The sequence below is a fragment of the Silurus aristotelis genome, assembly GCF_946808225.1.
Source record: "Silurus aristotelis genome assembly, chromosome: 11".
Lineage (NCBI taxonomy): Eukaryota > Metazoa > Chordata > Actinopteri > Siluriformes > Siluridae > Silurus > Silurus aristotelis.
Window position 1 is genome coordinate 11216069 of NC_139584.1, and position 27880 is coordinate 11243948.

A 27880-nucleotide genomic window follows, 5' to 3' on the forward strand; every position below is an offset into this window, starting at 1 on the left:
ATATTACAGTATTTCATGTAAAGCAGCATATTTACCCGCATATAAGTATAAATATTTCAAATGGAATTTTTTTTTAACAGTCAAATATTCAAAGAAGTATTGATATCGATATCGAAGATGCTTGTTTAGAAAGTACGTTATCGGATCGAAAAGAACATTTTTGGTACCGCACATCGCTCGTAACTCATCTCAATCCATTCCACCACAAATATTATATTTCAATTTAATCACATTATATGGTTATTCTGTTTGCACCTTTCCACTGCTGCTACTGCTGTTTTTTGCGCTACATTGTGTTTATGTTAAAAATACACTCTTGTTTATAGCCCTCTTTTGCACATTGATGTATAATCATATTATACAATCGGTTTACTGGTCACTATTTTGTGTTTTGTGTATCTGTCCCACACTGTCTTATGTTGTCTGTCTGCACTGTTTTTTTTGTCTGCACTGTTTGCACTAGGCAGCACACGATGCACTTTATGTGGCAAGGACACTTACTTTAGTCCTTGCTTTGTGTTCTTTTATGTAATTGTGATGTAGCTCTATGTTGTTTAATGTAGCACCAGGGTTCTGGAGGAAAGTTGTCTAATTTTACTGTGTACTGTGTCAGCTGTATATGGTAGAAAAAAAAGCTTATGGACTTGACTTGACTTGACATCCCTACTAATGTTAACCAGCTTGTCGTTAACGCTACACGCTGGTGCCTACAGTCAGTTCAAACCAAAATGTTGCAGGAATGTTAAAAGTTCACTATAATACACCGAACCAACAGCCACCCAGACTGTTGAAGAGGTTACTTTATATGACATGTTATCAAGACATATTATCATACAGGTGTCCACGTTTTTCCCTCTAATTTGCATGCCGAACATGCTGTGCTGGGAAATGACGTCATTATAGCTTGAGGATCGAAACAGAACAATTACAGAATGTCGTACAGCTATTACAGAATGTCGTGTTCTTTTGGAGCGACCGCTTTGAGAACATTCCATGGAAACGTGTAAATATTTATTTATCAATAAGTTCAAGGGTGTGTCTCATAAAATACTTGATCTGTTATGTCCTGTCAAGCTTTATAAAAAAATCCAGACATTTAGCTTTTATATTTTGAAAGGATCGTTGCAGCGTTAAACGTATATTTATAATCAAAGAATTGATCTTTTCTGCAATTTCTTTGCCATCAAAGAGGTTCTGTTTAGTTATCATGACTTTGGTATAAACCAGAAATATTTTCTGATAAATCTTTTTAGTTTTCAAGCAATTCGTTTTTTGTTTTTGTTTTTTTTTACACAAATGTAAATTCAGTGTGTTAAGCCCTAATTTTCTTGCGTTTCAATTGGGTGAGATCCTGCAAACTCTTAATACCCCGTGTTTTTTATAATGTGAGTGAAGTTAGGTTTTTTTCTTGTATAACTTCTGTTAAATTATGAAGTGGAGAGTGTTTTTAGTGATCTAATTTATGTGAGTGAAATAATGTTTCCATGTATTATACTGTATGTATTTCATGACCTTTTGCAAATGTAACATCTGTCTAGGGACTGCAGGTGGAAATTAGCATTTTTTTGCTATAACCTCTCTTCTTTCTTAGGCTAATGGTCTCTGTGCATTGTCCCTGATTAAGTACAAATAAACTCATTCATTCATTCTTACTATCTCCAGCAACCCCAAAGCCCTTAAGACTGTCTTTTGTGTCATCTGTTTGAAATGTGTGCAGTTGTATACTATGTAACTCTAGTTTCTTGTTCAGACGCATGGCATTGCTATGTATGGTATGTTTTTGACTTAAATATAATAATATAATAATAAAAAAAAAACTTGAGCATTTACAAGGCAACAGAAAGACAAAACAACGGAACAGTGTCACGTTGTGAAGTCAGAGCCCCCACCCCTTTACTTCTGGAAATTACGGAAATATGATTAGCACCAAAATCACAAAAGATTTCAATATGAATATATTTAATGTGTTTCATAGTGATATACTTTAAATAACGATGGAACTGATTATATACATAGGTTATATAATTTTAGTAATAGTTATCGATTGAGACAGTCTGGCATGAATGGCGTTGTGGTTTTTCGATAATCGATTGGTACAGTCTGAGTACCTGGGGTCTTTACGGGGACTATCCGGAAGTGTGTGTGTACGAGCGTGTACTCGTTTAGCGGCAAGATGGTGGCCACCAGGAGAGGAACACGCGGGAGTTCACCACCGAGAAGCACGAGCGATGAAGCCGCAGGGACTCTGGTATGAATTTCGGTTTTAGAAATTGGAGTTATTGTGTGATTTTAGATGAAGTCGCTGACAGACACATGAACAATTGATTTTATCTAAATGTATAAAAAGACCATTTCTCTGTTTGCTAGCTAGCGTTTCATTAATAACTGTCGATAAATTAGACTGGAAAATGTGTATACTATATATATATATATATATATATATATATATATATATATATATATATGCATGCACACCGAGTGCAAGAATACGTTTGCTTCACGTGGTCCAGCTGTGCACAATTTTTCAACTCTCATCTATCCCATCTTCTGGTGGAAAATGACTGAAGCAGAACTATTGCTGACTTATTTTGACGAGATCAGTGGATCAGTCTTAGCAAAGCAATGGCAGACTTGGCACAATGCAGTTTAGAGTTAAAATACCGCAAACTAAAATACTAAGCTATTAACAAAGGTTCTGTTTTCTAGTGTAAAAAAAAAACACACGAACACACATGCACATAACCACGTCAGTGCTGAGAATCGTCGCCCACCCGAATGATATTCGCTGGTATATAGGCATAACAGGGTGAGGATTATCTATTGGATATAACATCTAGTTTCTTCTGTTTTGAACACAGATTAATACGTGGAAATCTGCTGATAGATGGATCAGGTGCACAAGTGCAAGAAAAACACAGAAATTATACATGGCATTGTACACTCTAAGACCAGGTGTGGGCAACATTAGGCAAACGTGCACTTATTTTTGCACACATTTAATTAGTTGATGAGAGTTCTGTTTTAGCTGTGGCTGGTATCCCTGATCCTCAGCTAACAGAGAACATGATCATGCTGTTACATGAGAACAGTTGTATGCTGTTTTGTCAGTGGTAGAGAGTACTCAATGTGTGATCGCATGAGTTTAACAAGAAAAGCTCCACCATTCATCAATTTGCAAAATGTTATACATTTAATTAGGTACCCATTATTTTGATTGTGTTACATGCATTATGACATAGTTAATAAAAATTGTTTGGTTTGATCTCTTTATAAGTTATCTACCACCAGAAGAACAAGAAATAGAACAGTGATCGTGGCAACACCGTCCCAATCCAAACAGACCACTGACTCCCAGCAGGATGAAGCAGAAGAGCAGAACAGGACTCCAGCTGAACCAGCAAGCTCAACAAAGCGGGAAACGAGAGGTTCTAAATGTCGTCCCACAGCCAAACAAACAGAAACCACAAATGAAGCAGATGTTTCTGAATCCGAGTCTTGTTGTTCGGTGGCATCGGATATCCAGCTAACCTCTCGGAGCAAAAGGAGAACAACAGTCCATAGGAAACCAAAAGCTGTGGCTGAGCAGGAGGCTGTATCTAGTTCTCCATCATTGGGTAAAATACCGCGCCGATCCACAAGAGGTCCGAAGAAACCTTTTCCCACTTTAGAGTCCACCACTTCTCAGGAAGATGAGCACTCTGAGGCTGAATCGTGCAGCTCCATGGCATCTCTGTCCACAAGAGTCATTAAAGGCCTCAGGAAGCCTGTTGTTGCTCTTGAAGATGTGGCTCACTCAAAGTCAGATTCTGGCTCTTCTGTAGTGTCTGTTCCGCAGGGATCCACTGTCCGTAGGTCCACACGCAGCAGAGTGAAAGTCACTGAGCCGATCCCCATCAACTTGAAGGAAAGTGAAACTGCAGAGGCCTCTGCTACTTTTGAGCCTAGGAGAACAAGGGGGCACAGAAACAAAGCAACATCTGCTGAAGAAAGCCAGCCTTATGATTCTGAGGGATGCCAGTCTGGCCCTAGTTTAAGTCCTAGACAAACAACTCGTAGTCGGGTAGCCGATTCTGATTCCGAATCCTTCTCGACTGCATACACTTCTCTTGACAGTCCATGTTCTACTCGGGACAGGGGAACCCCTTGTAGTAGCCGAACTGGTTCAGCTAGCAGCAACCGTGCTGTCCGAGGATCTAGCTCAAGAAATGTCAGGGTCACATTAGATCTGGTCTCCATAAGTGTCAAAAAGGGCTGTAAATTGAATGAACCCGAGGCAGACCTGAGTGAAACTACAGAAGATATTCTTCCTTCCCTGTCTGTAAGCACATCCAAGCCTGACATGGAGGATATAGTGGAGCTTGAGGAGGACCCAAATAATAAAACAGTAATTGTTGTAGACAACGAAAGTTCTATTGTTGAGGACAATAATGGGGATTCTACTCTCATTTTTGATGAGAGTAAGGCTGAAGAGGTTGAACCTGAGCACAGACAAGGCATTTCTGAAACTAAAAAGGATATTGGAGAATGTCAGGAGATTTTAGATGGAACCATGGAAACACATGAGGAAGCACATTCCTCTCCCCCAAATGTTAAAAAGTATTTAAGTTCATCTGTCATAATCAAAAAGAGTGTCACAGGGCCTAAGGAGGATCAGTCAGGCCTCACAATAGAGCTGGATTTTGAGGATCAGTTAAGTTATGATCCAGCCAAACATGATGAAAATCTCAAAGTTTTTGGTGAACCTAAGGAAAATCTAAAAGCAGCTAAGATGATGACTGACATGGCAGCTGAGGATGATGCCATTACAGATCAGCATGGAATTTCAGAGAAAGGTGTGATGGAAGATGCGACTAATAAGACAGAAGCATCTAAGATGAGAGTTGAGAAGAACAAGCCTGTAATTACTTGTATCAGCTTGCTGGACAGCAGTGAAGATGAGGAGAGTGATAATGACGCACTGTCAGTAGATGGAGGTAATGACAAGGCAGGGGACTTGGAGAGTGAGGATGATATGTCCTGTTCTGAGGATCAGCCAGGCCCCTCCGCTGCACCAGGCACGCTCACAGGTAATGGGCTGTTTGTAATTGATGCTCGTCCTGGATGTCTTTCCAGTGAAAAGTATTACATTGAGACTACACAGAATGAAGATGCCCCCAAAGCTGCCCTGGACGAAGAGGATTTTGTTGATGAGGAGGGAGATGATGATGATGAGGAAGATGAGGACTCAAAAGTACTCTTTACTACTAGAACGCCAGCACGGTATAAATTCATATTTCTGTCCCAAAGTAATTTACATCTTTTTTTTCCCCCTTTCTAACAGTGTTCTTTCTTTCTTTCTTTCTTTCTTTCTTTCTTTCTTTCTTTCTTTCTTTCTTTCTTTCTTTCTTTCTTTCTTTCTTTCTTTCTTTCTTTCTTTCTTTCTTTCTTTCTTTCTTTCTTTCTTTCTTTCTTTCTTTCTTTCTTTCTTTCTTTCTTTCTTTCTTTCAGGAATGAATTATCCAGTTCTATTGATCCAGGGTTGAAAGTAAAGGCTCTTGGTGGATTGTATATCAACTTTGACGGCAGCAAATCCAAATCTGTCTCTGACAACCTGAAAAGGCTGAAAGATCAGAAAAATCAGAATGAGGTATTTATTTAATGAACTGAATTTCTTACTTGAATAGGTAAAGTACACCGTTATAGTGCCATTCATGATGGAAATGTCAATAAACATTATATAAGCTTTAAGCTTGAATTCTATTGACCATCAATACTTCACAGTAGGCACCCATCTATAGACCCATGGTGGCCTTTGAGTGATCTTTACCTGGTATTCCACCGTTATCAGCTAGCGTAATCTACAGCATCAAAGATCTAGCTCCACTCCTGAACATTGATGGACAGCAATGAAGTAAATGTTATTAGATTTTTTTGCTTTTTACTGTACTATATTTTGTGACATCAGTCGTTCCTTTTTATTTATGAGTGGATAAAAAACTTAACACACATCAAGCCCCCAATCAGAGTAGATTGTGTTTTAAGCATGTTTTTTATCTAATTACACAGAGCATACAGTTCAGCATCAGTTTAACAGCAAGCACAACGTTTTGAGAGTAACAAATGATGGAAGAAACTTCTGATTCTAACTTCCACATTATCAGTTTTGGGCTCAAGATAATTTTAATTGATATCAATCAGTGTTTGACTAATTAATCAAACTTACATTTAATTAAATTTTATTGATAGATTTTTGTGCTAAGAGTCTTCACATAATCTAAGTTGATTGGGAGCAATTTTATTAGAGTAATATTTTACTTAGTGTATCTCTACTTTAATTCAAGTACATGGGTTGTCCACGACCGTTCCTGACTAAAAAAAAGTTCCTCAAGTTTCTTTGGATGGCTTGTAGTTTTAGAATTCTACTTGGAAGATTTACCAATATTGAGAGAAAAAAAAAAGGTGGCTCGTGATGGCAAGCTCTATAAGGAATCTTTTCTTCAAACTTTTGAAACTACGGTTTTTCAACATGGTTGAACGCTAGTGACATCTTGTGCTTAAAACGGAGACCTGCATGGCAACTAATGCAGGATGTAATAGCAATGCCCACAGAATGTAAGTGTAGAATTGGAAAACATCTTACACCTGCTGATGTTGCCATGAGACTTTACATCCAAGTTTCTTACACACAAAGATGTATGATGCTATGAGCACTTGTTCCATAAGAAAAATATCTCTTTTAGGAATTGTATTCATCTTCTAAAAGCAGTCACATAGTTATCTGCCAAAACAAAGCTTCAAACTTTAATTGAAGGATTTCAATTTTAGTGTAATCCTTTAAAGGATTACACTATTACAGTTTATTGTAGAAAACTGGTATTTTTGGACACTTCCTTGTTTTTTATTTGTTAAGAATAAAAGCACTGTCCTTGAGAGACTGTGTGAAACTGTTTGAAAAAATTATATATATGCTAATAGTTAGAATAAGGATTTGTTGTCTGTCAGAAAACCCTTCTTGATTTGTTGCTGGTTTGTTGTATCTGTGGTTGTAGATGGAAGCGAGCTTTCTAGTGCTCTGTTCATAGTTAATAGCGCACTGTACAAAGTGAAATAGACCAGACTGAGGCTTGTTGTAAACATCCATTTAGTGCTGGATCATGTTGATTGAAGTCAACTGCGATTGATTTATCTTCTTTCTGCATACTAGGGTTGTAACGTGCTCCGAACCAGGTGAAAACGTGACTCAGTTGAGATGTTAAATGATTTGTAATACACGTTTTAAACAGCGGGGGCGCTGAAGCTGTATATTGTGTCACCCTTTACAGACGAGAGTGAAGTGTTGTGGCCTTCAAATGTAGCAAACATGGCAGGGGCAAGTGTAGATGATGCTCTTTCAGATTGGAGGTATGGTGGTGTTTTGGCTTTAAGAAGACAAAATAAATGATGAAATGGTAACAGACGAAACAAAAAATGTGCAAGACTAATATTGCAAAAAACATGATTTGAGATATAAACCGTCACCACAGTGAGACATTCCAGTTACCTCCGTTGGCATGTGAAAAGCTATCAATAGGCAAACCACATTGACTGGCTGATTCCCAGCCCCACTCACTGTGTGAGAGTGAAGGATTTTGGCTACTGCTCAATACATGGGAGTTTCTTTTATTTGTATTAGTCATTTTTTTTATTTCATTTGGGGTCCCCTGGTGGTCTAGTGGTTAAGATGCAGCGCTCCCACCGCTGTGACCCGGGTTCGATTCCCGGTCAGGGAACCATCCCCAGCCACTCTTAGTGCCGGTCCCAAGCCCGGATAAATTGGGGAGGGTTGCGTTAGGAAGGGCATCCAGCGTAAAACATGTGCCAAATCAAACGTGCGGAGGATCCGCTGTGGCGACCCCTAACGGGAGAAGCCGAAAAGAAAGTTTTTTATTTCATTTGGGATTTGTTTTAAAATTTCTGATTAATTTTGTTATTTGTATCTCAGTTTCACAAAGAAATGTCCATCAGCTTGTTTGAGAAATATTTAAAGAACACTTTCATTTTTTATTTGTTTTAAAACTCATTGTTACAAAAAAAGTGAAACCAGTATCAACATTGTGAGTTGAGTAAATCGTTACATCCATATTCAGTAGTGACCTGAATGACTGAGACCTCACACATTCATCCATCCATATTTCATGTACCTTTCTATTAATGCACATTTATGGATAATAAAAACAACTTGGTCATTTCCAAAAATTGTCCTTATGCTTAGCCTGAGGTAATTGAGCTTTGTTTATATCACAAAACATGCTGGTGAGTCTCAAAAAACTCTTCAAATAGTAGATTTTCAAACTCAGAAATGCCTGTTTTTATTTAATTTTTTCCAAAAAGTCATTACTTGCTTTGGTGTTTCAGTTGCTGAAGAAGAGTGTGATTGTTGCAGACTTTGAAAAGAAAGAGACCGTGCCACCGTACAGGGAATCCATACAAGCTGCTAAATTAAAGCGCAGGGTAAGTACGCATCTTCAGGCAGTGCTGTTACCAGATTTTATGTTAACAGATGCAGTGCATTTTATTTTTTGCATTTATTAAATTTTTGTAATAATACATTGCACAGGAGGAGAGAGCCAAGACCTCAGGAGATGGCTGGTTCAACATGAGAGCTCCTGAATTAACAGACGAGCTGAAGAACGATCTCAAGGCTTTACAGATGCGTTCAGCCATGGACCCAAAGCGCTTTTACAAGAAGAACGACAGAGAAGGATTCCCTAAATACTTTCAAGTGAGGATTCAGTGGGCACTTTTGATATATCACTCTATTAAACATTCATTTCCAAAACTGACTAATGTGGTGGGAAATGTATTTTTTTAATATTTTTTTATTATTAGTTTTTGTGATGGTGTACAAAGCCTTGTTTTTATTATCAGGTGTGTATCTGGTTGAGGAAAATTGGACATGGATTTATTTAAAATGTTCCCTTCTATCCACCACAGGTTGGAACAGTGGTTGATAACCCCATAGACTTCTACCATTCCCGAATTCCTAAGAAACAAAGGAAGAGGACTGTTGTGGAGGAATTGCTTTCTGATGCAGAGTTCAGAAGGTGAAGTAGAAATGGTTGAGATGTAGAATTACGCTTAATACTCGTAATTTTTACAGCCGTTTGTTTTTACCGTGCTTTCATGTATTTTTATTTATTTTGTCTAACCCCAACTTTCTCTTTCACCTATTCAGTTTTAACAAGAGGAAGTATAAAGAGATCATGGCAGAAAAAGCAGCAGCAGCAGCTGGAAAGATGAACAAAAAGAAGCATAAATTTCTTAAAAAGAAATGATGTAAGGCTCTGGTGATTTTTACCTTATAAGTTGTTTAGGGAAATACCTGTAAGATTGTTGAAGCACAAGTGAGCTTAGATCTTTATTGTGCAAGACAGTGTTTTATTTTTTATTTTTTATGTAATGCATTTTAATGAGTATTTTAACATTTTATTGCTGTATTAACATGTATTTTATACATAGAGTTTATAATGTGATATAAAAAAAACCCTAAACTAAGCAAAGGTAAACACAGTAGCTTTGTCTTTTTTTTTTCTGATTGAAGAAGCTTGACTTGTGCCACTGGGTTGGAGGAGGCGACAAAGACACTTCTCATTTAAAACCTCAGTCTGATCACCAATAAATCATGTAAACCAGTCGGCTGTTGAGCTCCGTTTTTCTTCTGGTTTGAAATGCACTCATATCATAATCACAAAGCAAGAAAACCTAAATGATCATAATTATAGTACAGTAATGTGGAAGATGTTTATATCACAGAATGGCTGAATTATTGAATCTGATTGAAATGGTGTGCATTATAATGTACAGTTTGGGCCTTTTATTTCCAGTGGAGGGAAACTGTAATGTCACTGTGTACTCAAAAGACATTCTATAAATCTGTGTGACAAATAACAACCAATGCTGATGTTTTTTTTTTTTTTGTGAGAGCTAGATTTGATAATTTATGCAATTCAATGCTTCTATTCTTCTGCACACATCATTTTAAGTAGACATTTTACTGTTATTACAACCACACCATGGAAACCTGGGAGAACTGGGGTTACAGTTGGTGTCTCACGAAAGGTTAATGGTGCAGAATACTAGAGTTGGTGGGTGTACACAAGAATGATATTACCCTGGTTTTAAAGTTTCTTCACTGACATCTGGTGCACAGTAGAATTGATTTTAAGATTCTCTTTTGTTTTAAAATCCACACTGGCGTCTACTTCGATATTAGTCCTTTTTTCTAAGTACAATCCATTGAGCTCCCTCAGATCTTCAGATCAGAGATTATTGACTAATTCTAGGGTAAGACTTAAATTGATAGGGGATTATGCTTTTTCTGTAGCTGCACTGAAACCTTGGAACAGTCTTTACTCTTGTGTTAGTGTTCAAACACTTTCTGAATACTTTTTCAATCTAAGCTAAAATCCGATCTAATCTGATGTACTGTCTTTTGTTTGTTAGTTAAATGTTGCTATACGTTTATTACTGTACATCTCTTTGGTCAACTTTTGTTAAATTGTGCTTTACAAAGAAATTATTATTATTATTTATTTATTTTTTAAGTACAGTGACTAAAGAAATACCTTGTTAGTGTTTAGGCGATAACAGGGACTAAATTGAACGTTTTATGACAAAATCAAACTATAAACTGTTAAAATGCGACACTTATCGTTAGCTTTGAAAGTGCACCTGGATAAACAGCACTGCCTTAACTTCACCGGAGTTCGGAAAAATTGCTGTTATGGTATAACGTGGAAATAAAAATGTAAATTGCTGTAATATAATAGAATTTTTTTTTTTTTTTTAACCAAACAAATGGTAACAGTGACCCACACCATCCTGTTGTTAATGATCTTGCTATAATAGCATCCCTGCCTTATTTGGCTCTTTACCTGAATAATCAGCACATTTACACAAGAATGCACATATTAATAATCATGGCTTCCGAGTACATAAACTGCGGCTTGGATCATGTCAAAATAAATAACTGACACGAAGAAAAACTAGCCATCTTGGATAGGGGACTATGTCCAGGTGCTTTGTGAGTCATTGTGTGTGGGACTTGATGCTTTTCTGTACAGGTTCTTGTAGATTTTGCCAAGGCTGTCCTCAAACACTGCTCTGTGGGACTTCCCGGTGTATTTGGCAGCTCTGTTTGTCCAGAATGTTCCGTTATCTAAATGAACAGATGGCTCTCCAGGAATAACCCTGCAACATGAAAGCACATGAGTTACACTCTGCATTTAACAGAGTAATTGTGTTTCACTGCAGTGATGAAGAGATAACCTTAGACAAGTGGTTAGTGATTTTATTAGCTGATAGATGATGCATGATAGCCTGATACGCTCCAAAAGAATAAGCAGATAAGCTACATGACCGAAGTGCAGCTGGACAAACGTTCTCAGTGATTGTAGTGTGTATTTTTATGTATACTTATGGATTTTTTATTTTTCAAAGCAATTGTGTACAAATTTCTATCCTCAACCTGTTTGTTAGTTCACCATAACTGCTGATCATCCCAGTCATATACACTCTCTGGTCAAATGTTTTTAGAGATCTCAGATATGTGCTTTTGCTGTTATGATAGCCTCCATTCTTCTGGGAAGATGTTAGAAGATGTGCTTGTGGAGATCTTTGCTCATTCTGCCACAAGGTTGTTAGAAAACTGATGAAGGGTGAGGAGGCCTGGGGTTCATTCATCGTTCCAATTCACTGAGAAGTGGTTTAGCATGTTTGAGGTCCGAGCTCTATAGCAGATGTCTTTAAACCTTAAAGGAAACGTCAGTGTAAATACATATACTATATAGGAAGCCTTTCGGAACACCTGACCTTTCCAGCTATATGTGATGTGGTTCTTCTCCAAAAGGTTGGAGTGGAAGGTCTTGAGTGGCCTGCTATAGACCTCAACCATGCTGCACACCTTCTCAATGAAATGGAACAATGAATGAACCCCAGGCCTCCTCACCCTCCATCAGTAGCTGATTTTCTAACAACCTTAAAAATAGTGCAGTACAGTAAATATTTGCTATTAAAAATATACATATATTTATTGTACTGTACTATGTTTTCAATTTGTTGCACATAAGCATTTCTTTTCTCATTCCTTCTTGTTAAGTCAGCAAACGTGACAAGTATTTGGAAATGTATGTAATTATTTAAATGTTTAAAAAAAACATTAAAAACTTAGATTTTGTGTTCCCAAACTGTTGGTAATGACTTCTCTCAGTCCTTGTGAGCCTGCTCTATTTTGTTTGCGAGTGTAAGATTAAATATAACTCAGTTTGGACCTCTCTGATCGGCTTCTCAATTTAGAAACTCGTGCTTTGACAAAATTATGCAGCGACAATGCCGCTGTAGAAGTTTTAGCATGTGCCTGTGATAAATTTTGGTGATAAATATCTCACCCCCAAGTGTGAATATCATATAAGGTTTAAATGCGTCGAGATTCACCAAAAGTTCACAGTGCTTATAAAGTATTCACTCCCTTCAACATTCTCTTCACAGCTTCATTAATGGGATTTCTAATAACTCATATAAAAGTGAACATCTGAACAGGCCTAATGCAAATACATATAAAATATAGCAAAACAACAAACATTTATACAATGTCTACAAGTGTTACCAATTAATTTGATACGATTCTTTATTAGTATAATGTAGATATACATTTGTTTTTGTTTTATGGATGATTCTGTTTTTTTATTTATTCTGTTCTTTAGGCATGACTTAATATTACAGATAATACCACTTTTTCACTTCCAATACTGAGACCTGAAGATATTGATGGTGATATTGTTGGATATTTTTCTTTCAAAAGTTTCATCTCTATTAAGTATGCTGAATTTTACACAAGACTTTAATGGACTTGTTTGGATTAAAATTGTTACTTTGCAAGAATTTGTTCATGTGATTTGGAGAAAGAAAAGAATCAGCTTTCCTGATAATAAACAGAGCTAAAATGGAAAGCTGTATAGTTTGGCAAACTCTGGGTCAAAGCATCTCCAAAACCCTTGATCTTGTGGGTTGTTGTCTGTATGCAGTGGTTAGTATTTACTATAAGTAGTCCAGGAAAGCAAACGGTGAACCTGCTTCAGAATCATAAGCACCCAAGGCCCATGGAAAAGCAGATGTAGAAAAATGTGCTGAAAAACTGGCTATGACAGAAAAAATATCAGAAACACAAAGTGCATCACAGCTTGTTGTGTATGGAGCCACATAGCTGCACACCAGTCAGAGATCCCATGCTGACCCATTGTCATGGCTGAAAGATCTACAATACACACATGAGCACCTGAATGAAACTGTGGAGCAGTTTAAAAACACTTGTCTGGTCGGATAATTCATGTTTTCTTTAACCTCATATGGATGGCTGGGTGTGTGTCGCTTACATGGGGAAGAGATGTCATAGGAAGAAAGTAAGCCAGTGGAGGCCGTGTAATAGGAAACCTTCTACTGAGAAACCTGAGCCCTGGTTTTTAAATAATTTTGATTTGACATGTATCACCTACTTAAACATTTCTGCAGAAACACCCTTCATGGCAAGAATGTTCTCTAATGACATCAGACTTTTTCAGCAGGATAAAGCTTCTTCCCTCACTGCAAAAACTGTTCAGTAATGGTTTGGAGCATACCAAAGAGTTCAAGGTGTTGACTTGGCCCCAGGATCTCAATCCAATCAAGCATTTGAGGGATCTACTGGACAAACAAGTCCAATCCATTGAGGCCCCACCTCACATCTTACAGGACTTAAAGGATCTACTGTCAACATTGTGATGCCAAATACTACAGCACACTTTCAGAGGTCTTATTGAGTCAGAGCTTTTCTTGGGGCACAAGGGGGATAAATAAATATTTGGCAGGTGGTTTTAATGTAATGGCTGACCGGTGTATAAAATATGATGGCGAGGACCTAAATATATGCGTGTATACATATATACACCGATCAGGCATGACATTATGACCACCTGGTCAGTGGCTACGCAGCCCCATACGCAAACAAAGTGCGATGCACTGTGTATTCTGACACTTTCTATCAGAACCAGCATTTATTAGTCCAGCAATTTAAGCACCAGTAGCTTGTCTGCTGGATCGGATTAACACGGGTCGGCTTTTACTCCCCACATGCATCAATGATCCCTGGCCGGCCATCACAATTTGGCCCCCTGTCAAACTTGTTTAAATCCTTCCAGCTTTTAACACATCAACATTGGAGACAATATGCTCACTTGTTGCATGATATATCCCACCCAATACCGGGTGCCATGAAGAAGAGATAAGTAGTGTTATCCACTTCACTGGTCATAATGTTATCCCTGTTCAGTGTATATACATACAAACTGAAAAGATATCCTATTGTTTCTTATAAAGATAGTGAAGATGAATTATTTAGCTGTGTGTTGAATCTACTAAATGTAAATGCTGGTTTTGAGTAAAAGATGTGTGCACCTGTCTGCTTGTAGCCGGCTGTAACGCGTCAAGTCATGGTTGGAGGGACCAGGTTCATTCTGACCAAATTCTTCACCCTGCTGCTCCTGCAAGTACACACACAGAATATAATACAAATTCCTTTTCACAGGGTTTGTGTTATTTTTCTGCTTTCCATGGTAAACATGATTACAATCCGCAAAAGTGAGGTAATGAGTGAATTTGATTTAAAATAGAAGAAACTGTTTCACATTTCACAATCACACCATGCATGCACGACAAACTTGATATAAAAAAAAAAAAAAAAATCCTCCTCGTTTCCTTTTTTTTTTTTTTACTTCGGAGTGAATTACGATACAGTATTTTCTTTCTTAGCTTGAAATTCAGTGGCACTCTAACTTTTATTATCTGAAAAGATGAGCTGATAAAAGACAATAAGCCAGCTGCAAAGTCCTTTCCCACTGAAAACGCACACACACACACACGCACACACACGTCACATTATGTTTCTTAAAATAAAAAGGATTGGAGGGGTTTCAGAATAATTAGCACGTCTTTGCTTTGATTTTGCCACCAGTGTGTTGCAGTGACTGAAATGTGGGAGGTATTTTACCAACGCTTCTCAAGCCATACAGGAAATTCTGGGTACACGAATACACCAGTGACTGTATCAGACAATTCTTACACTTGTTTTAAAGAAAATGTCATTGTTACCTCATGATCTTATGCAATACTCACAAAGGAGAGCTTGCGGGGAATGGCATGAGTGTGTAAAATCTTCTGAACCCGTCGGTGGATCTCTTGAGAGGGACTTGATGGGCTCTGAAACCTATACAGAAAAGTCATCCATACTGAATTTTTAGTCCTCGCCCTCAGTATATCAAAATTGGTCAGTGATTTAGCACATTGTTCTTACAAAATGAAACAAGTACTGAAAATATATTATTCAGACTGTAATAGGTAATGTCACAATGAACACAGGACAATCTAATAATAGCAGTATCATATTCTCACAGTGTCCAGTCTGTTGTGGCTATATTGCAGTACCATGTTAGAACACTTGTCTGTGCTGTGTCCCTTAGAGTTCGGCAAAACTGTATGTTTAAAAAAAAAATAAATAAATAAATAAATAAACAGCACATCTGCAGCACTAAGCCGAAACCAGTAAGGACCCAAAAAAAAGAAAAAAGAACAATAATAAAAAAAATCCTATTACAACAGTTGATTGAGCAAGATTAAAAACTTTCATATCTAAAAAACCGTATGCACAAGTAGGTGAGAGGTAATATTATAAATCACATATCACTTCTGATACTGTATCAAAGTATAAATGGATAAAAACCGACTAATTATTTAGCTATTAACAAACATTTAAAAAAATGTCAAAAGAGTGCTTTAAGGCAGGGGCTCTATTTTAATCAGTCGCTGGATAATTAAGGGTTATGAGCTCTCAATCAAGGGTTATGGGAAACAAGAACAATTAAAAGACCTGATTTCTACATTTGGAAAGTGTAGGCCAAAAACACGGACTGTATATTTATGTAACATTAAAAGAAAAAAAAGAAAGAAAGAATTTAGAAAAAAAAATGGAACGAATGAAAGAAACAGACAGACCAAATTAATAGATATAATTAAAGTAATATAGAAACTGGAAAAAAAAAAAAAAACACTAAAGAAAGACATAAAGCAAGATAAAATGAAAGAACAAAAAGACAGAAAAAAAGAAAAATCAACAGACAGTGAGAAAAGGCTAAAAAGTAAACAAAAAGTAGACAGACAACCAGTCAGAGACCGGCAAAGATTCTAAGAGTAGACAGAGAAACAAATAAGAAATAGAGAGAGAAAGAGTGAGACACACACACAACAGACTTTTAACAATTTTTAGTAAAGGTAATTTTTAGAAAGAAAAAGAAAAGCGAAAAACCAAAATATAGAAAAAGAGACAGGAACACTATAAAGACAATACAAAGGAAAGGAAGGAAGGAAGAAAAGAAGAAAGGAAGGAAGGAAAAAGAAAGAAAGGAAGCAAGAAAGGTAAAGAAGGTAAGAAAGTAAGAAAGAAAGAAAGTCTTATAGGAGAGGTGGTACAGATGAGAGGTTGTGGTTAATGAACCTAATACTGGCTGTGCTTCAGCCGCTTACCTCGGCGTAATGATTAGCACAAGAGAAGCCAACTGCTACAGTGAGGACACACTAAACTTCACCAAGCAACATTCCATTTCCTATCAAAAACGTCCAAAAGACGTGCTCGCTCTCTTATTGCCTGAATCTGCCGGGCTAGCCTTAATCTGCAGCCTTCCGGCTCTGGTCATGCTTTCAATTTACACAAAAGTATCATACATTTCCTAGTATTTACTCTACAATTTACTCCCCGCTTTAAAATTGTCTATTGATTTAAAATGTTTGCTCCTGTCTCTGCAGAATAAAAAAAAACAAAAAAAAAACAACAACAGCGGTTGAGACAGGCAAGCAAACAAACATTTGTCGGTTTAGCAGGCTGTTGTTCAGATCAATGACAAGGGTCTCTCAGAATTTATTAAACTGTGCGTCAGGTCAGAAGCATTAGATCTCGCTGAAACACAATCAATACCCTTTCCCCTTGTTTTCTCAGGAATATTTGTCTTTTCTTTTAAGTAATGAGCAAACACAAGCGGACATCAGATTTCATCATTTGAAGGCGGAGGAGTAGTTTCAGCTCGCATATGGGCCAAGATTACAATATAGATCGTGTTTTTTGAGCTCCACGTTTTGTCGATAGCATACGGTTTGTAATTCATAAGGGGAAACACTATAGAGTCGACCGTTTAGTATATCCAAACTGAATGTAGCATAAAGCTAGAAAGAAAAAGTAAAAGTACAAAAACTAGAAATATATTACATATATACTATTTATTGTAGATATGCTATAGAAACAAAAGTTTGTGGACACCTGACTTACTTGTGCTTTTTGAACATCCTATTGCACATTTAGTCCTTATTTGCCTTATAATAACCTCCACTCTTATGGGCTGCTTTTCCACTAGCTTTAAGTGCGGTTTTGGAGATTTCTGCTTATTTAGCCACACGGGCAACAGTTAAGTCAAGTGAGGTGAGGAAGCCTCGGGGTGAAGTGAGCATTCCAATTCATCTCAAAAGTGTTGAAGTGTCCAGACCAGGCCACTTAAGCCCTTCCACTCAAACCCATGTAAACCATATCTTCATGGAGTTACCTTTGTGCACAGGGGCATTTTCATGCTGGAACAGGTTTGGATCTCCTAGATCAAGTGAATGAAAAATGTACAGATACACCATCTAAAACCCTTTTGTCCCTCCATCTTTGTGGGAACAGGAGTGTCAGAAGTCAGGTGTCCAAATACTTTTGTCCATGCTGTGTCTCTTATACAGATTGGAATTACAGAAACTAATGAGTGAGTTTGTAACTTTGTCTTCAATTGCAACCTTCAATTACGTTCAAGAGAATAGCAGTGTGCTGTCAAATGGAAAAGTAAACACCCTGGTTCTGAGGAAAACAAATCTGAAATTCCTCTCACCTTTCTCTGAGTGTGGAGCGGCTAAACAGTGGACTCTGGCCCCTGAGGCTGCTGGACACAGGGGTGGACTGATAAGCTGGGTTTCGTCTGTGAGAGGGACTGCTAAGCAATGGTCTAGATCTGAATTCAGGAGATACAGGACCCACTCGCGCAGAATGTCCTGTTACCTAAAAGCATCAACAGTATACAATATAGATTGATACATTATAAATATATAATTAATAAAAGCAAAAAAATAAGTGATAGCTACTATACAATTAACCATGCATTAATTGGTTAACTGATTATTTATACCGTACTCAAAGAAGTTATTTGAAGCTTCCAAAAAAAAAAAAGAAGCAAACCCTTTATTGTGAAAAAAATGTCACTGTTACTACTTTAGAGCCCGGCGGGAAAAATCTTTACTCTTAATCCTTTAATGGCACAATACATTAAAACATTATACCATGGAACTGTTCAAGGCCATGTGTTAAACTTACAGATGTCTGCAGGCAGGAGTTTCTTTTAGGTGAAGACTGCAGAGCTAAAGATGATGGAGATTCAATTAGTGAAGAGTTGGGACTACAAGGAACCTGCAAACACAGAATGCATTCATCTCTCCGTTCACTGCTTAACAAGAAAAGCAATCTGCAAACTATTAGCACGGGAGCATAAAAAACTGACAGTGGAATAACTTATTCAGCTGAATTTACTTTTCATTTAAGAATTATTGACTTTCTTTTGGAAAGGTTAATGCAAGGAGAAAAACCTTACAGCAACAGAGCGAGTTCATTTCATCCAGCTGACTCACTCCATGTGTGCTTCTGTGTCATTTTACCTGGCAGTGATACTGCAAATCGACAGCCAATCGACAATTCTTACTTTTTTTAAATAATCTTTTTTAAACAAGTGTTGAGACTTCAGAAACACACAATTGTTAAAAATGATTCTTTGCTTTAATAATTGTGGTATGACTCTTAAGTCACTTAGGTTAATTGTTGCCCCAGGACTTGCTCAGAAAATGCTAGGCACTCTATTTTCAAAGGTTTAAGAATGGAAAATGCCATGTTGATATGACATGTCTTAGATTTGAATCTCGCCTTTCAGGGCATGACAGCTTTGATATTTACACCTCAGGACTTGTTTGTGTGGTGAAAACACTTGGAAGGAAACAGGAGGGGAGCTTTTTCTGCTTTTTAGTCATAAAAGAAGCCGGTGGACTGAGCCGAAGACATGGTCGAGCCCGTAATATAAATTACTCAGCAGCACTTCTCTTTACACCTTTGACAGATTAATCATAAGTTACATTCCCAAAAATCATTTGAGTCCAACGTATAATTAAAGTTACAAAAGGGCGAATAAAAAAAAAAACCCTAGTGTTGCATAAGTTTCTGTATAAGAACAAAAGAGCATCAATGGTGGATAAAGGTTAGGATATTTTTTTTTTTTTTAAATGAACATGCTGACATGAACTTTCCAAAACCTATTGTGATGTAGAATATCAGCCTTTATTTCTCACCACGAAAGGCGGCTGAGGGGCTGTGTCTTTTTTAAAGGTGTAGGGTCCGAGATGTAGGTGGCGAAGACGCTGTGTGGCATCGTCAGAGAGTTGGCACATCTTTCGGTGAGTGTATGGTGATGGACAGCGGCTCTGTGATGCAACTGTAGACCTCTGGTAGCCATATTGTTCTGCTGCACTTGACTTTGACTTTTTTGGTCTAACGTGACAGGCTTTAGAGGCGGAAGCTCCAAGTGACTAAAAAGAACAAAACAAAAAATATCAATTTTGAAAAACATTTCTCTAATCTAAGGTGGATGTGTTTTATATCATATCAAAATAGATTAGATTGATTAATTTTCTATAACTGCAGCTCTGACTGTATTCCTATCTGTAAAATAAATCACAGGTTTATTTAAATGCACTCATTATAATATATTGTTGTTCCGGTAGTAAGCCCTCTTGAATGTTGAATAGTCGTTTATGGTTTTAAAAAAATATTAGTTGTTATTTAACGACAAAATGTTTATAATTATTGAAATGGTAAAGATCTAGTGTCAGTGCTTTGTAATGGTCAGTAAGTTAAAGATGAACCAAAAGACAATTTCCAGCTGCAATGTTTCCAACTTCAAGAAAGTGTAACAAAAGCACCTGGTAAGGGGACCACTGTAAATGATAAAGGAATTTTAAAGGTCTCATCACATTACATAGGTTTTACTTGCGATATCATTAAAAACTTATCTTTGGCAAATTACTGTGGAGTGAGAGGAATAAAGCTTTTTGTGATATGCTGTTATAGGAAAATAATCCATTTCAACTTGGTAATGGCATCACACTGTCCTGGCATATATTTTTTTCTATTTTAATAGCATATCCCACTGTGTTTCATTCCTTACATATAGATGAAACACTCCATTACACTGACTGTGTAAATTGAACATTGAAATTTGTCATTAAAAAAAAAGCCAATGAGGAATACATTTCCTTGTTTTGCAATATTGTCTGGGAGAGCTGTCTGACACTTTTACAAATTACGCATTGATAACAAACCAAAACACACCATCCAGCTCAACCTAATCACATGCAGCCTAATGTAAACCTTCTCTTGGTTCCAATCTCACCTTCACAGGAAAATTACTTCAATAACTTTAATCTCAGCTAACATAATTCTGAGCTCCAATAACAGGGTTCCTGTGGGCGCTGCTTAGATAAATACGTTTTTAAAAATGTTAATTGCATTTGATGGTCGGTTTCAGACTAATATGATAATGGCGTTACAGGCCGTTAAAAAAAAAAACAACAAAAAAAGAAATAAAAAAAAGGAAAAAAAAAAAAGAAACAAAGATAATTTAAATGCTAATTGGAACATCCTGGCATATTAAGTCATTTTTAAAAAGCAGAGAAAAAAAAATTAATCCTGACAGAGATTGCTATTTGAAGAGAACAGATCTAATGGAATTAAAGTCCCCCCCCCCCTCCACATAGGAATAGGCGCTGTATTCTCTGTTCGTTTTTTCTTGTTTCATTTCTCTTCTGTTGGTGGAGGCACAAAGAACTCGTTTTAAAGCGCGAGTCGTGCTTGTCTGATGTGATTAGTGGCTTTGCTGGTATTGGTAACAGAAGATAAAGCCGGATGTCCTTGAAACAACAAAGCCAGCGCCAAGAGTAGCTTATTAAAGCAGAAACAAGCCCTGTTCAAATGATCTGCATGCAAATCGCCAAAAAAAACCCAACTCTATTTAAGAGCATGCCATTCCAAGTCCAAACCAGAAGCGTCCACAAAAGGAACAGTTGCACATAAATAGATCCAGTGACATGACAACGATAGAAATGGACCAGTTCAGAGAATCTAATGGAAACAAAAGAGAATAGGTGCCTTTTATAATCACAGTCTAGGGTATCAGCAAGAGAAAAAGACTTACAAAGCTCCTTAAAATTCTGTAGGGGAGAAAAAAAATAACCAATATTTATAGCAGCACGAAATTCCTGCCTGCCAATCCATTCAAATTTATTATGCATATGTGCACTGAAACAGTAATAGTACCATATACAGAAAATAAATGTAAAATATATATATTTTTTTATTTGAGAAATTAAAATGTAAATTCTATTCTTCAGTGGACGCTGGCACTCAAACACTAACAGACCACTTTAAAAAAGAACATAACAAATAAAATAGAAAGTTTAAGGGGCCATACATCAGACTCATCACTGCCGTGCTCTGTAATTATCTTCACAGTAAAAGCTTACCCTTTAAAGTGCTTTTAAAACCATTGAGATGTCAAAAGCCAAAGAGATGAAATATATATAGGGGCAGATAATTAGTTGATTGGCAGGGCTATTCTATGTGTGTCACCATATAATTCTGAAAATGTCTCTTAAAAGCCACTTTTCTCTTTTCTCTTTGTCTCTATGTTAAATCAAAGCGGTTTACAATAATGACCTTCAAATATTGCCAGAATATGATCCATTCGTCTAAAGGTTACCTGTATTTACCTGGTTTCCAGTCTTGTAAAAACAATAAATACATTGTAAAATATGTGTTGTTTTGGGCTCAACTGCTTTAGGTTGAGACTGCTTTAAGCCTCTATAACTGGAGTCAGCAAATGCAACCCTGTCGGGCAAACCTGGCCATCTCAACAAAATTATTAGCCACTGGGCTTCTGAGATCATGAGCTTCAATCCCGATCATTCCACAGCAATCCTTTGCTGAGGGTCCAAGAGAACAAACGCTGGCCATGCTTACTGGCAATCTGGGTGGGATAGCTGGCATGCACTCCCTCTGACAATCACGGTGACGCTACCCAGTCGTGCCTTTCTGTCAGTTGAAAATTTGTATTATACAGCACATTTAACACTGGACATTGTCACAAAGCGGCTTAACCGAAATGAATCATCTGCAGAAGAGAGCAGATAGGGTTTTCCTCAAAGTGTGTTACATTGCCCAATGATGCCGCATGAACAGGAGATCAAGAAAGGATGCAAAGGTTTGCTTTGTGTGTCTCAGAGAAAAGCACACATTTAAAAAAACACACATCACGACACTATTATAACATTGGCAATATATATAAAATGTGATTTCGATTTAGCACATATATGGAACTTATACTCAAACAATTGCTTGTAAATTCCATAATTTGTAATATTATCCATTTATTCACAGAAATACAAAAGAATGAAAAAGAAAGCACAACTCACTGAGGTGGCTGTCTGGCTACTTTTCATATCACACTCCTCAATAACAGACATGGTTGAAAATTCCACTTTGGGTGAAATCCCCTGAGGGAGCGAGATGAAAAACATAAAAAGGAATAAATGACAGAAACAAAGTAAATCAGAAACTTTAAAAATCATGAAAAGACAGTTGGCAGAGGAAGATAATAACACTCTTGGCAGATCAATTTGCCCAAACAATCTATGTCCTGAAGCAAATAGCAGGAAAATGGCATTGGCTTTTTACGATGCGTCAGAGATATCACAGCACAGCGAGTGGATGAGATACACACCGGGAACGAGGCAGATTTCTTCATGAGAACTTCTCTCTCTGAACCTGGGGTTTGAGGAATCAGGCTTAGGCCTGGATAAAGGAAGTCTCTGGTGTTCTCCTCAAATGTGGCCAGAATTTCACCCTCTGTGTCATCAGTCAAGAGAGAGAGAGAGATACAGTTCACACCTTAGTAGAGGAAGTGCTTTCATGGTAGCTTTTCACTGAAGCTAGAGAAGCAAAAAACAGCCGTTTCCTGCAAACTTTTTTTTATAGTGAGGTTTTTTTATTATCGTGGATATGGGCACTGCCAAAATAGCTCCTCAAAGGTAGAATTTTTATCTAACTCAAAAAGCCTGACATCTTTTTTGACTGGTTTATTGCAACGCAAGACACAATAAAGTCATAATATCAGTTACAAGCAACGTTATCATCAATTTTTTTTATTTTATTTGCACAACAGTGCAGTTTATAAAAAAATAAACATAAAACCATTGAAATGAACAATGAAGAACATTGTATCACATCAACAAAGGCGTGGATGCTTCAAGTTAAGCAGTCAATCTAAAATCAGGATTAAGATACAATTTTGATGTGCAGCTGTCAATCTGGCAACAGATGATCTTTACCTGGGGGAACAAGCTGGATGAGCTCCAAACAGGTCATATCATCTAAAGAGAAAACAAAAGCGTGTACGAGTGTTTATTCGTTTATTGATCTGGTATATACGAGAGAAAGAAGTGTGGGGACTGAACACAGCCCCACACTGCACTTACGCTCCAGATGATCAGCTATATCACCAGGGTCAAATGTTCCTGAGAAAGTCTGATGAAGAGAGAGATGGAGAGAGATAGAGAGAGAGAGAGAGAGAGAGAGAGAGAGAGAGAGAGAGAGAGAGAGAAAAACAGACAAAAAATAATTTAGTTAAAATCCCTAGACTGCCTCATATCTTAATTTGCTTTATTGCTTTGTATTATACTACTTTGCAAGTTAGTTGATGTTTGTCTATTTTTAATTCTTGGTATTGGCTTCTTGCATTACCCATAATGCCTTACGATGACTTGCTGGTAATGGTGCCATTTATCTACCTAAAGAACGCAGTGAAGCAGCACCTTAATCTTTTAGTTTAATCTTTGAGTCTTTTAGTCCAGCATCCTCACCTTCTCCTGCTAATATGACCGTCAACGTCATCATACTTGTATGTCAATAACTAGAGGAAAAGATCCTGCCACAACTATTACTACTTCTGTTTTGGACTTTTCATTAATATGACAATAAATGTCTTTCGAAAATGGTGGGGGGTGAAACTGCAAACTGTGAGCAGACTTTCCCTTTTATCTGACAAATAAATCTGTAATAAATAGTAGCTTTATGGTATGTCACATGAACTAACATTATATATATATATATATATATATCTCACATCTAAATCGCAAACATTAATCTTTAGCTAATCTTTGGTGTCAGAGTTCAGTAGCCAATAGGATCTATTTGATCCACCTCACCTTAGTAAACACCATGTTTTCATGCAGCAGAAGAGGAAAGGCACATGGGACACATTTTGTTTTGTGGTATTGTCCCATCATCCGGACACTCAAGTAAATATCCTCATGGGATGGTAACAGGACCCCTGGACATGTGATCTAAAGAGAGAGAAAGAGGTCAAAGATCAGTGTATATTTCAAGTTATAAACTCATTTATAACCTCCAGCCCTGGAACACCCCCTGCTCTAATATTTTCCCTTGATCTAACTACTCACTCATCCCTCAGATGAGACGGGTTTGTTAAAATAGGTAACAATGAAAATATCCAAGACAGGCAGCACTCCAAAACCAGAATCTGAGATATAGATCAAGTAGTGCTGATTGGACATATTTACACAAACTGAATAATCTCTGGATAATTATATCTGTATTTAATTGTAAATTCAAAGGATGTTCTAGATTATCTTCTACCTATCTATATACCATTTGTATATAAACTGTGTATAACTTTTGTACAGTTGTATATACAATGCACATATTTTATATATATATATATATATATATATATATATATATATATATATATATATATATATATATATATATATATAAAAATATAAATAATGAGATATGTGCATTTTTTTATTTGTATAGCGCTTTTAACAATGGACATTGTCTCAAAGCAGCTTTACAGAGATAAAAAATTAAAAATATAAATTATATGTGTGTTACTTATAATTGTAACTTTGTCCCTAATGACCAAGCTGGTGGCGACTGTGGATAAAGAAAAGCTCCCTGAGATGGCATGAGGAAATTACCTTAAGAGGAACCAAACTCAAAAGGGAACCCATCGTCATCTGGGTGACACCACATTGCATGTCTGGTTTGAATTTTTTTCGTCCAATCAGATTTAAGCAGTCACATCACGCAGAAATGAACAGCACAAGCTTTAACTAATCAGACTGCGATCTGGTCACTCCAAGGCCATCTAGCAGGCGACCAGTCACGTCAGCATTTTCATGTCCTTTAACTGGATGGTCAGAGAGCACGCTATTCAGACTCGCAACCTGCATCTGCTGCAAACTGCACAAGATCAAATATATTCGTGTGGATGTAAAAGCTGTTTATTCATTCCACACCGGCTGACTGAGGAGAAGAAATTGATTTGGTCGCAGATACACTTACAAAGACATTTACAAGAAAAGCAGGACATCATGAGGAAAGATCAGACAAAACAGTTCAAACCAGTTGTTAGGCTTTAGTGTGAACTATTTATATTTTTTATTTCTCATAGAATTTCACAAAAACACACAATATGCCTTAATTTTAAATCCCCAGGAATTGTGTTCATTTGGTTTCTTGCTTTAGTGTTGTCTTTTTTTTTTCTTAGTGCACTTGCTCTACAGCTTCTTCACATTTTTACACTACACAAAGCCTTTATATGTATTTGCTGTACATATATTTACATATTTATTTGCACTTGCAGTGTGCACAACGTTACTATTTGAACTTTTGTACCTGTATTATGCAATGACAAAGTTGTATTTATTTATATGGTCTATGCAGCTAGAAGCAGCTACAGATACATCATCAGAAAATGTAAAGGAATAAATTAGCTAATAGTTATTTGTTTACACTTGGCAGAGAATCTGATAGTGTTTTGTGCATGAAAAATTACCGCAATAAACAGAATTAAACTGAATAACAACTCTGTTTCTGAGAAACACCTAGCAACAAGGCTAACGCTAGGTTAGCCAACTAGCATGGCTGTATTCGGCAAAGCAACACCAAACAGGGAACTTACCAAAAAGAGCTACATGAATTGCGCATTTGTGAACTTACAGCATGGACTTTAAGTTGTACAGAACATTTCAGAGTTTTTCGGGGTCGTGCTCTTGATTTTGAAGCTCTTCCTGGAGGTGTCAGTCCTCCCATCTTTCACACACTGTTGTCATAGCAGCAGCTGACGCGGTTTCAAAGTTTCTGCTCGTTTGAATGCGGGAAGTCGGTCACGTGACCATCAACCCTGCGACTGTTGTGGTGATGATAGTCCCTGGTTCAAAGGTATGTGGACACCCGACACACTCATATTTGTCCATTTCAGAATGAATCATCAATCAATCAAACACTATATTGCCAAATATGTGCGAAAACCTGGTGATTTACATTTACATTTTTGGCATTTAACAGACTCCGTTGTCAAGAGCGAGGTACAAAAGTGCTTTGAGTCCATCAGTAAACAAATCTACACTGGGACGCAAGATTACAATATAAGATTAATCAGCCTACAACTCTGTTATAAGTTGTTTTGTATTTTTTTTTTATAAACTTGGAAAGTGTTAGTTTAAGTGTTTCAGAAAAAGGTAGGTCTTCACCCGTCTCTTGAAGATCCAACAGAAGTTCATTCCACCACCTCGGTGTCAGAACAGAGAAGAGCCTTGAAGTATACTTACCTCTTACCCTGAGAAAAGGTGGTACCCGTCGAGCAGTGCTGGAGGATCTCAGGCAGCATGGTGCAGTGTGAGGTGTGATGAGGTCTCACACCTCGTAAGAGGGTAGGCAAGCTAAAATGTTTTGAATATGATACATGCAGCTACTGGAAGCCAGTGTAGGGAGCGCAGCGGTGGGGTGGTGTGTTAGAACCTGGGCAGGTTGAATGCTTTGAATCATTAGCTGTGGATGAATATCGTTCAGAGGTAGACCTGGCAGCAGAGAGTTGCAGTAGTCCAGTCTCGAAATGACAAGAGACTGAACAAGCACCTGGGCAGCCTGTGTGGACAGAAATGGTCATATGTATGGTATATGCTTTTTTAAATATTACATTCCACATTTAGTCTTAATTTGCTTTTATAATTCCCTCCACTCTTCTGGTAAGATGTTCCACTAGATTTTGGAATGCTTGTGGAGATTTGTTCTCATTCAGACACAAGTGTGTTAGTAAAGGCAGGTACTGATGTAGGTGAGGAAGCCTGGGGTGCAGTCAGCATTCCAATTCATCCCAAAGGTGTCCAACATGGTTGAGGTCAGAGCTCTATAAAGAGGGATCTTCCTCTTCAATGCATAGCATATCTTCATGGAGTTTGCTTTGTGCACAGGTGCATTGTCATACTGGAACAGGTTTGGGTCTCCAAGTCTCTCTCCAAGTGAAGGGAAAAGTTCATGCTACTGCACCCAAAGACAAAGCCAAAGTTCAACTGTGTGCCAAAGCTTGCAATAACAGTTTAGAAAAGAACCACATATGGCTGGGAAAGTCCCAATACGTTTGTCCATATAGTGTACGCTATCATTGAATTAAAGAGAATCACAGCATATAAGGTCTTCCTTTGCTTTTTTTATGGTACTATAGGCCAGTCCTCGGGCCACTCAAAATCCCATATCAGCCTTGTCTTTATGGACTTTATGGACATCCCCATATAGGCTGGATGGTTAGATGTAGTGTTTGAAGTAATGCTTTAAAAAGGGTTAGCACAGGGGGGTGGG

At 37.4% G+C, this 27880-nt stretch overlaps 2 protein-coding genes across 3 annotated transcripts; one reads left to right on the top strand and one right to left on the bottom strand.

Moving 5' to 3' along the window:
• The first annotated feature begins 1960 nt into the window (after positions 1-1960).
• Positions 1961-9650, top strand: dnttip2 (deoxynucleotidyltransferase, terminal, interacting protein 2). 2 transcript variants are annotated; one of them, XM_083555507.1, is made up of 8 exons: positions 1961-2248; positions 3275-5259; positions 5488-5626; positions 8374-8469; positions 8576-8740; positions 8953-9062; positions 9194-9294; positions 9563-9650. In XM_083555507.1, exons 1-7 carry the CDS (start codon positions 2174-2176, stop codon positions 9291-9293), a joined length of 2670 nt encoding a protein of 889 aa, XP_083411633.1. In that variant the 5' UTR covers positions 1961-2173; the 3' UTR covers position 9294; positions 9563-9650. The 2 variants fall into 2 exon arrangements, with proteins under 2 accessions (XP_083411633.1, XP_083411632.1); XM_083555506.1 differs by having other exon boundaries at positions 2095-2248; positions 9560-9650.
• A 1179-nt stretch (positions 9651-10829) lies between these two features.
• Positions 10830-26391, bottom strand: spata6 (spermatogenesis associated 6). Its single transcript, XM_083555526.1, has 12 exons — positions 26243-26391; positions 24421-24558; positions 23692-23740; positions 23545-23586; positions 22938-23062; positions 22630-22710; positions 19453-19689; positions 18434-18526; positions 17955-18121; positions 15163-15253; positions 14446-14531; positions 10830-11208 (listed from the first exon to the last, which is right to left on the bottom strand). Exons 1-12 carry the CDS (start codon positions 26333-26335, stop codon positions 11025-11027), a joined length of 1386 nt encoding a protein of 461 aa, XP_083411652.1. The 5' UTR covers positions 26336-26391; the 3' UTR covers positions 10830-11024.
• Positions 26392-27880: the final 1489 nt, after the last annotated feature.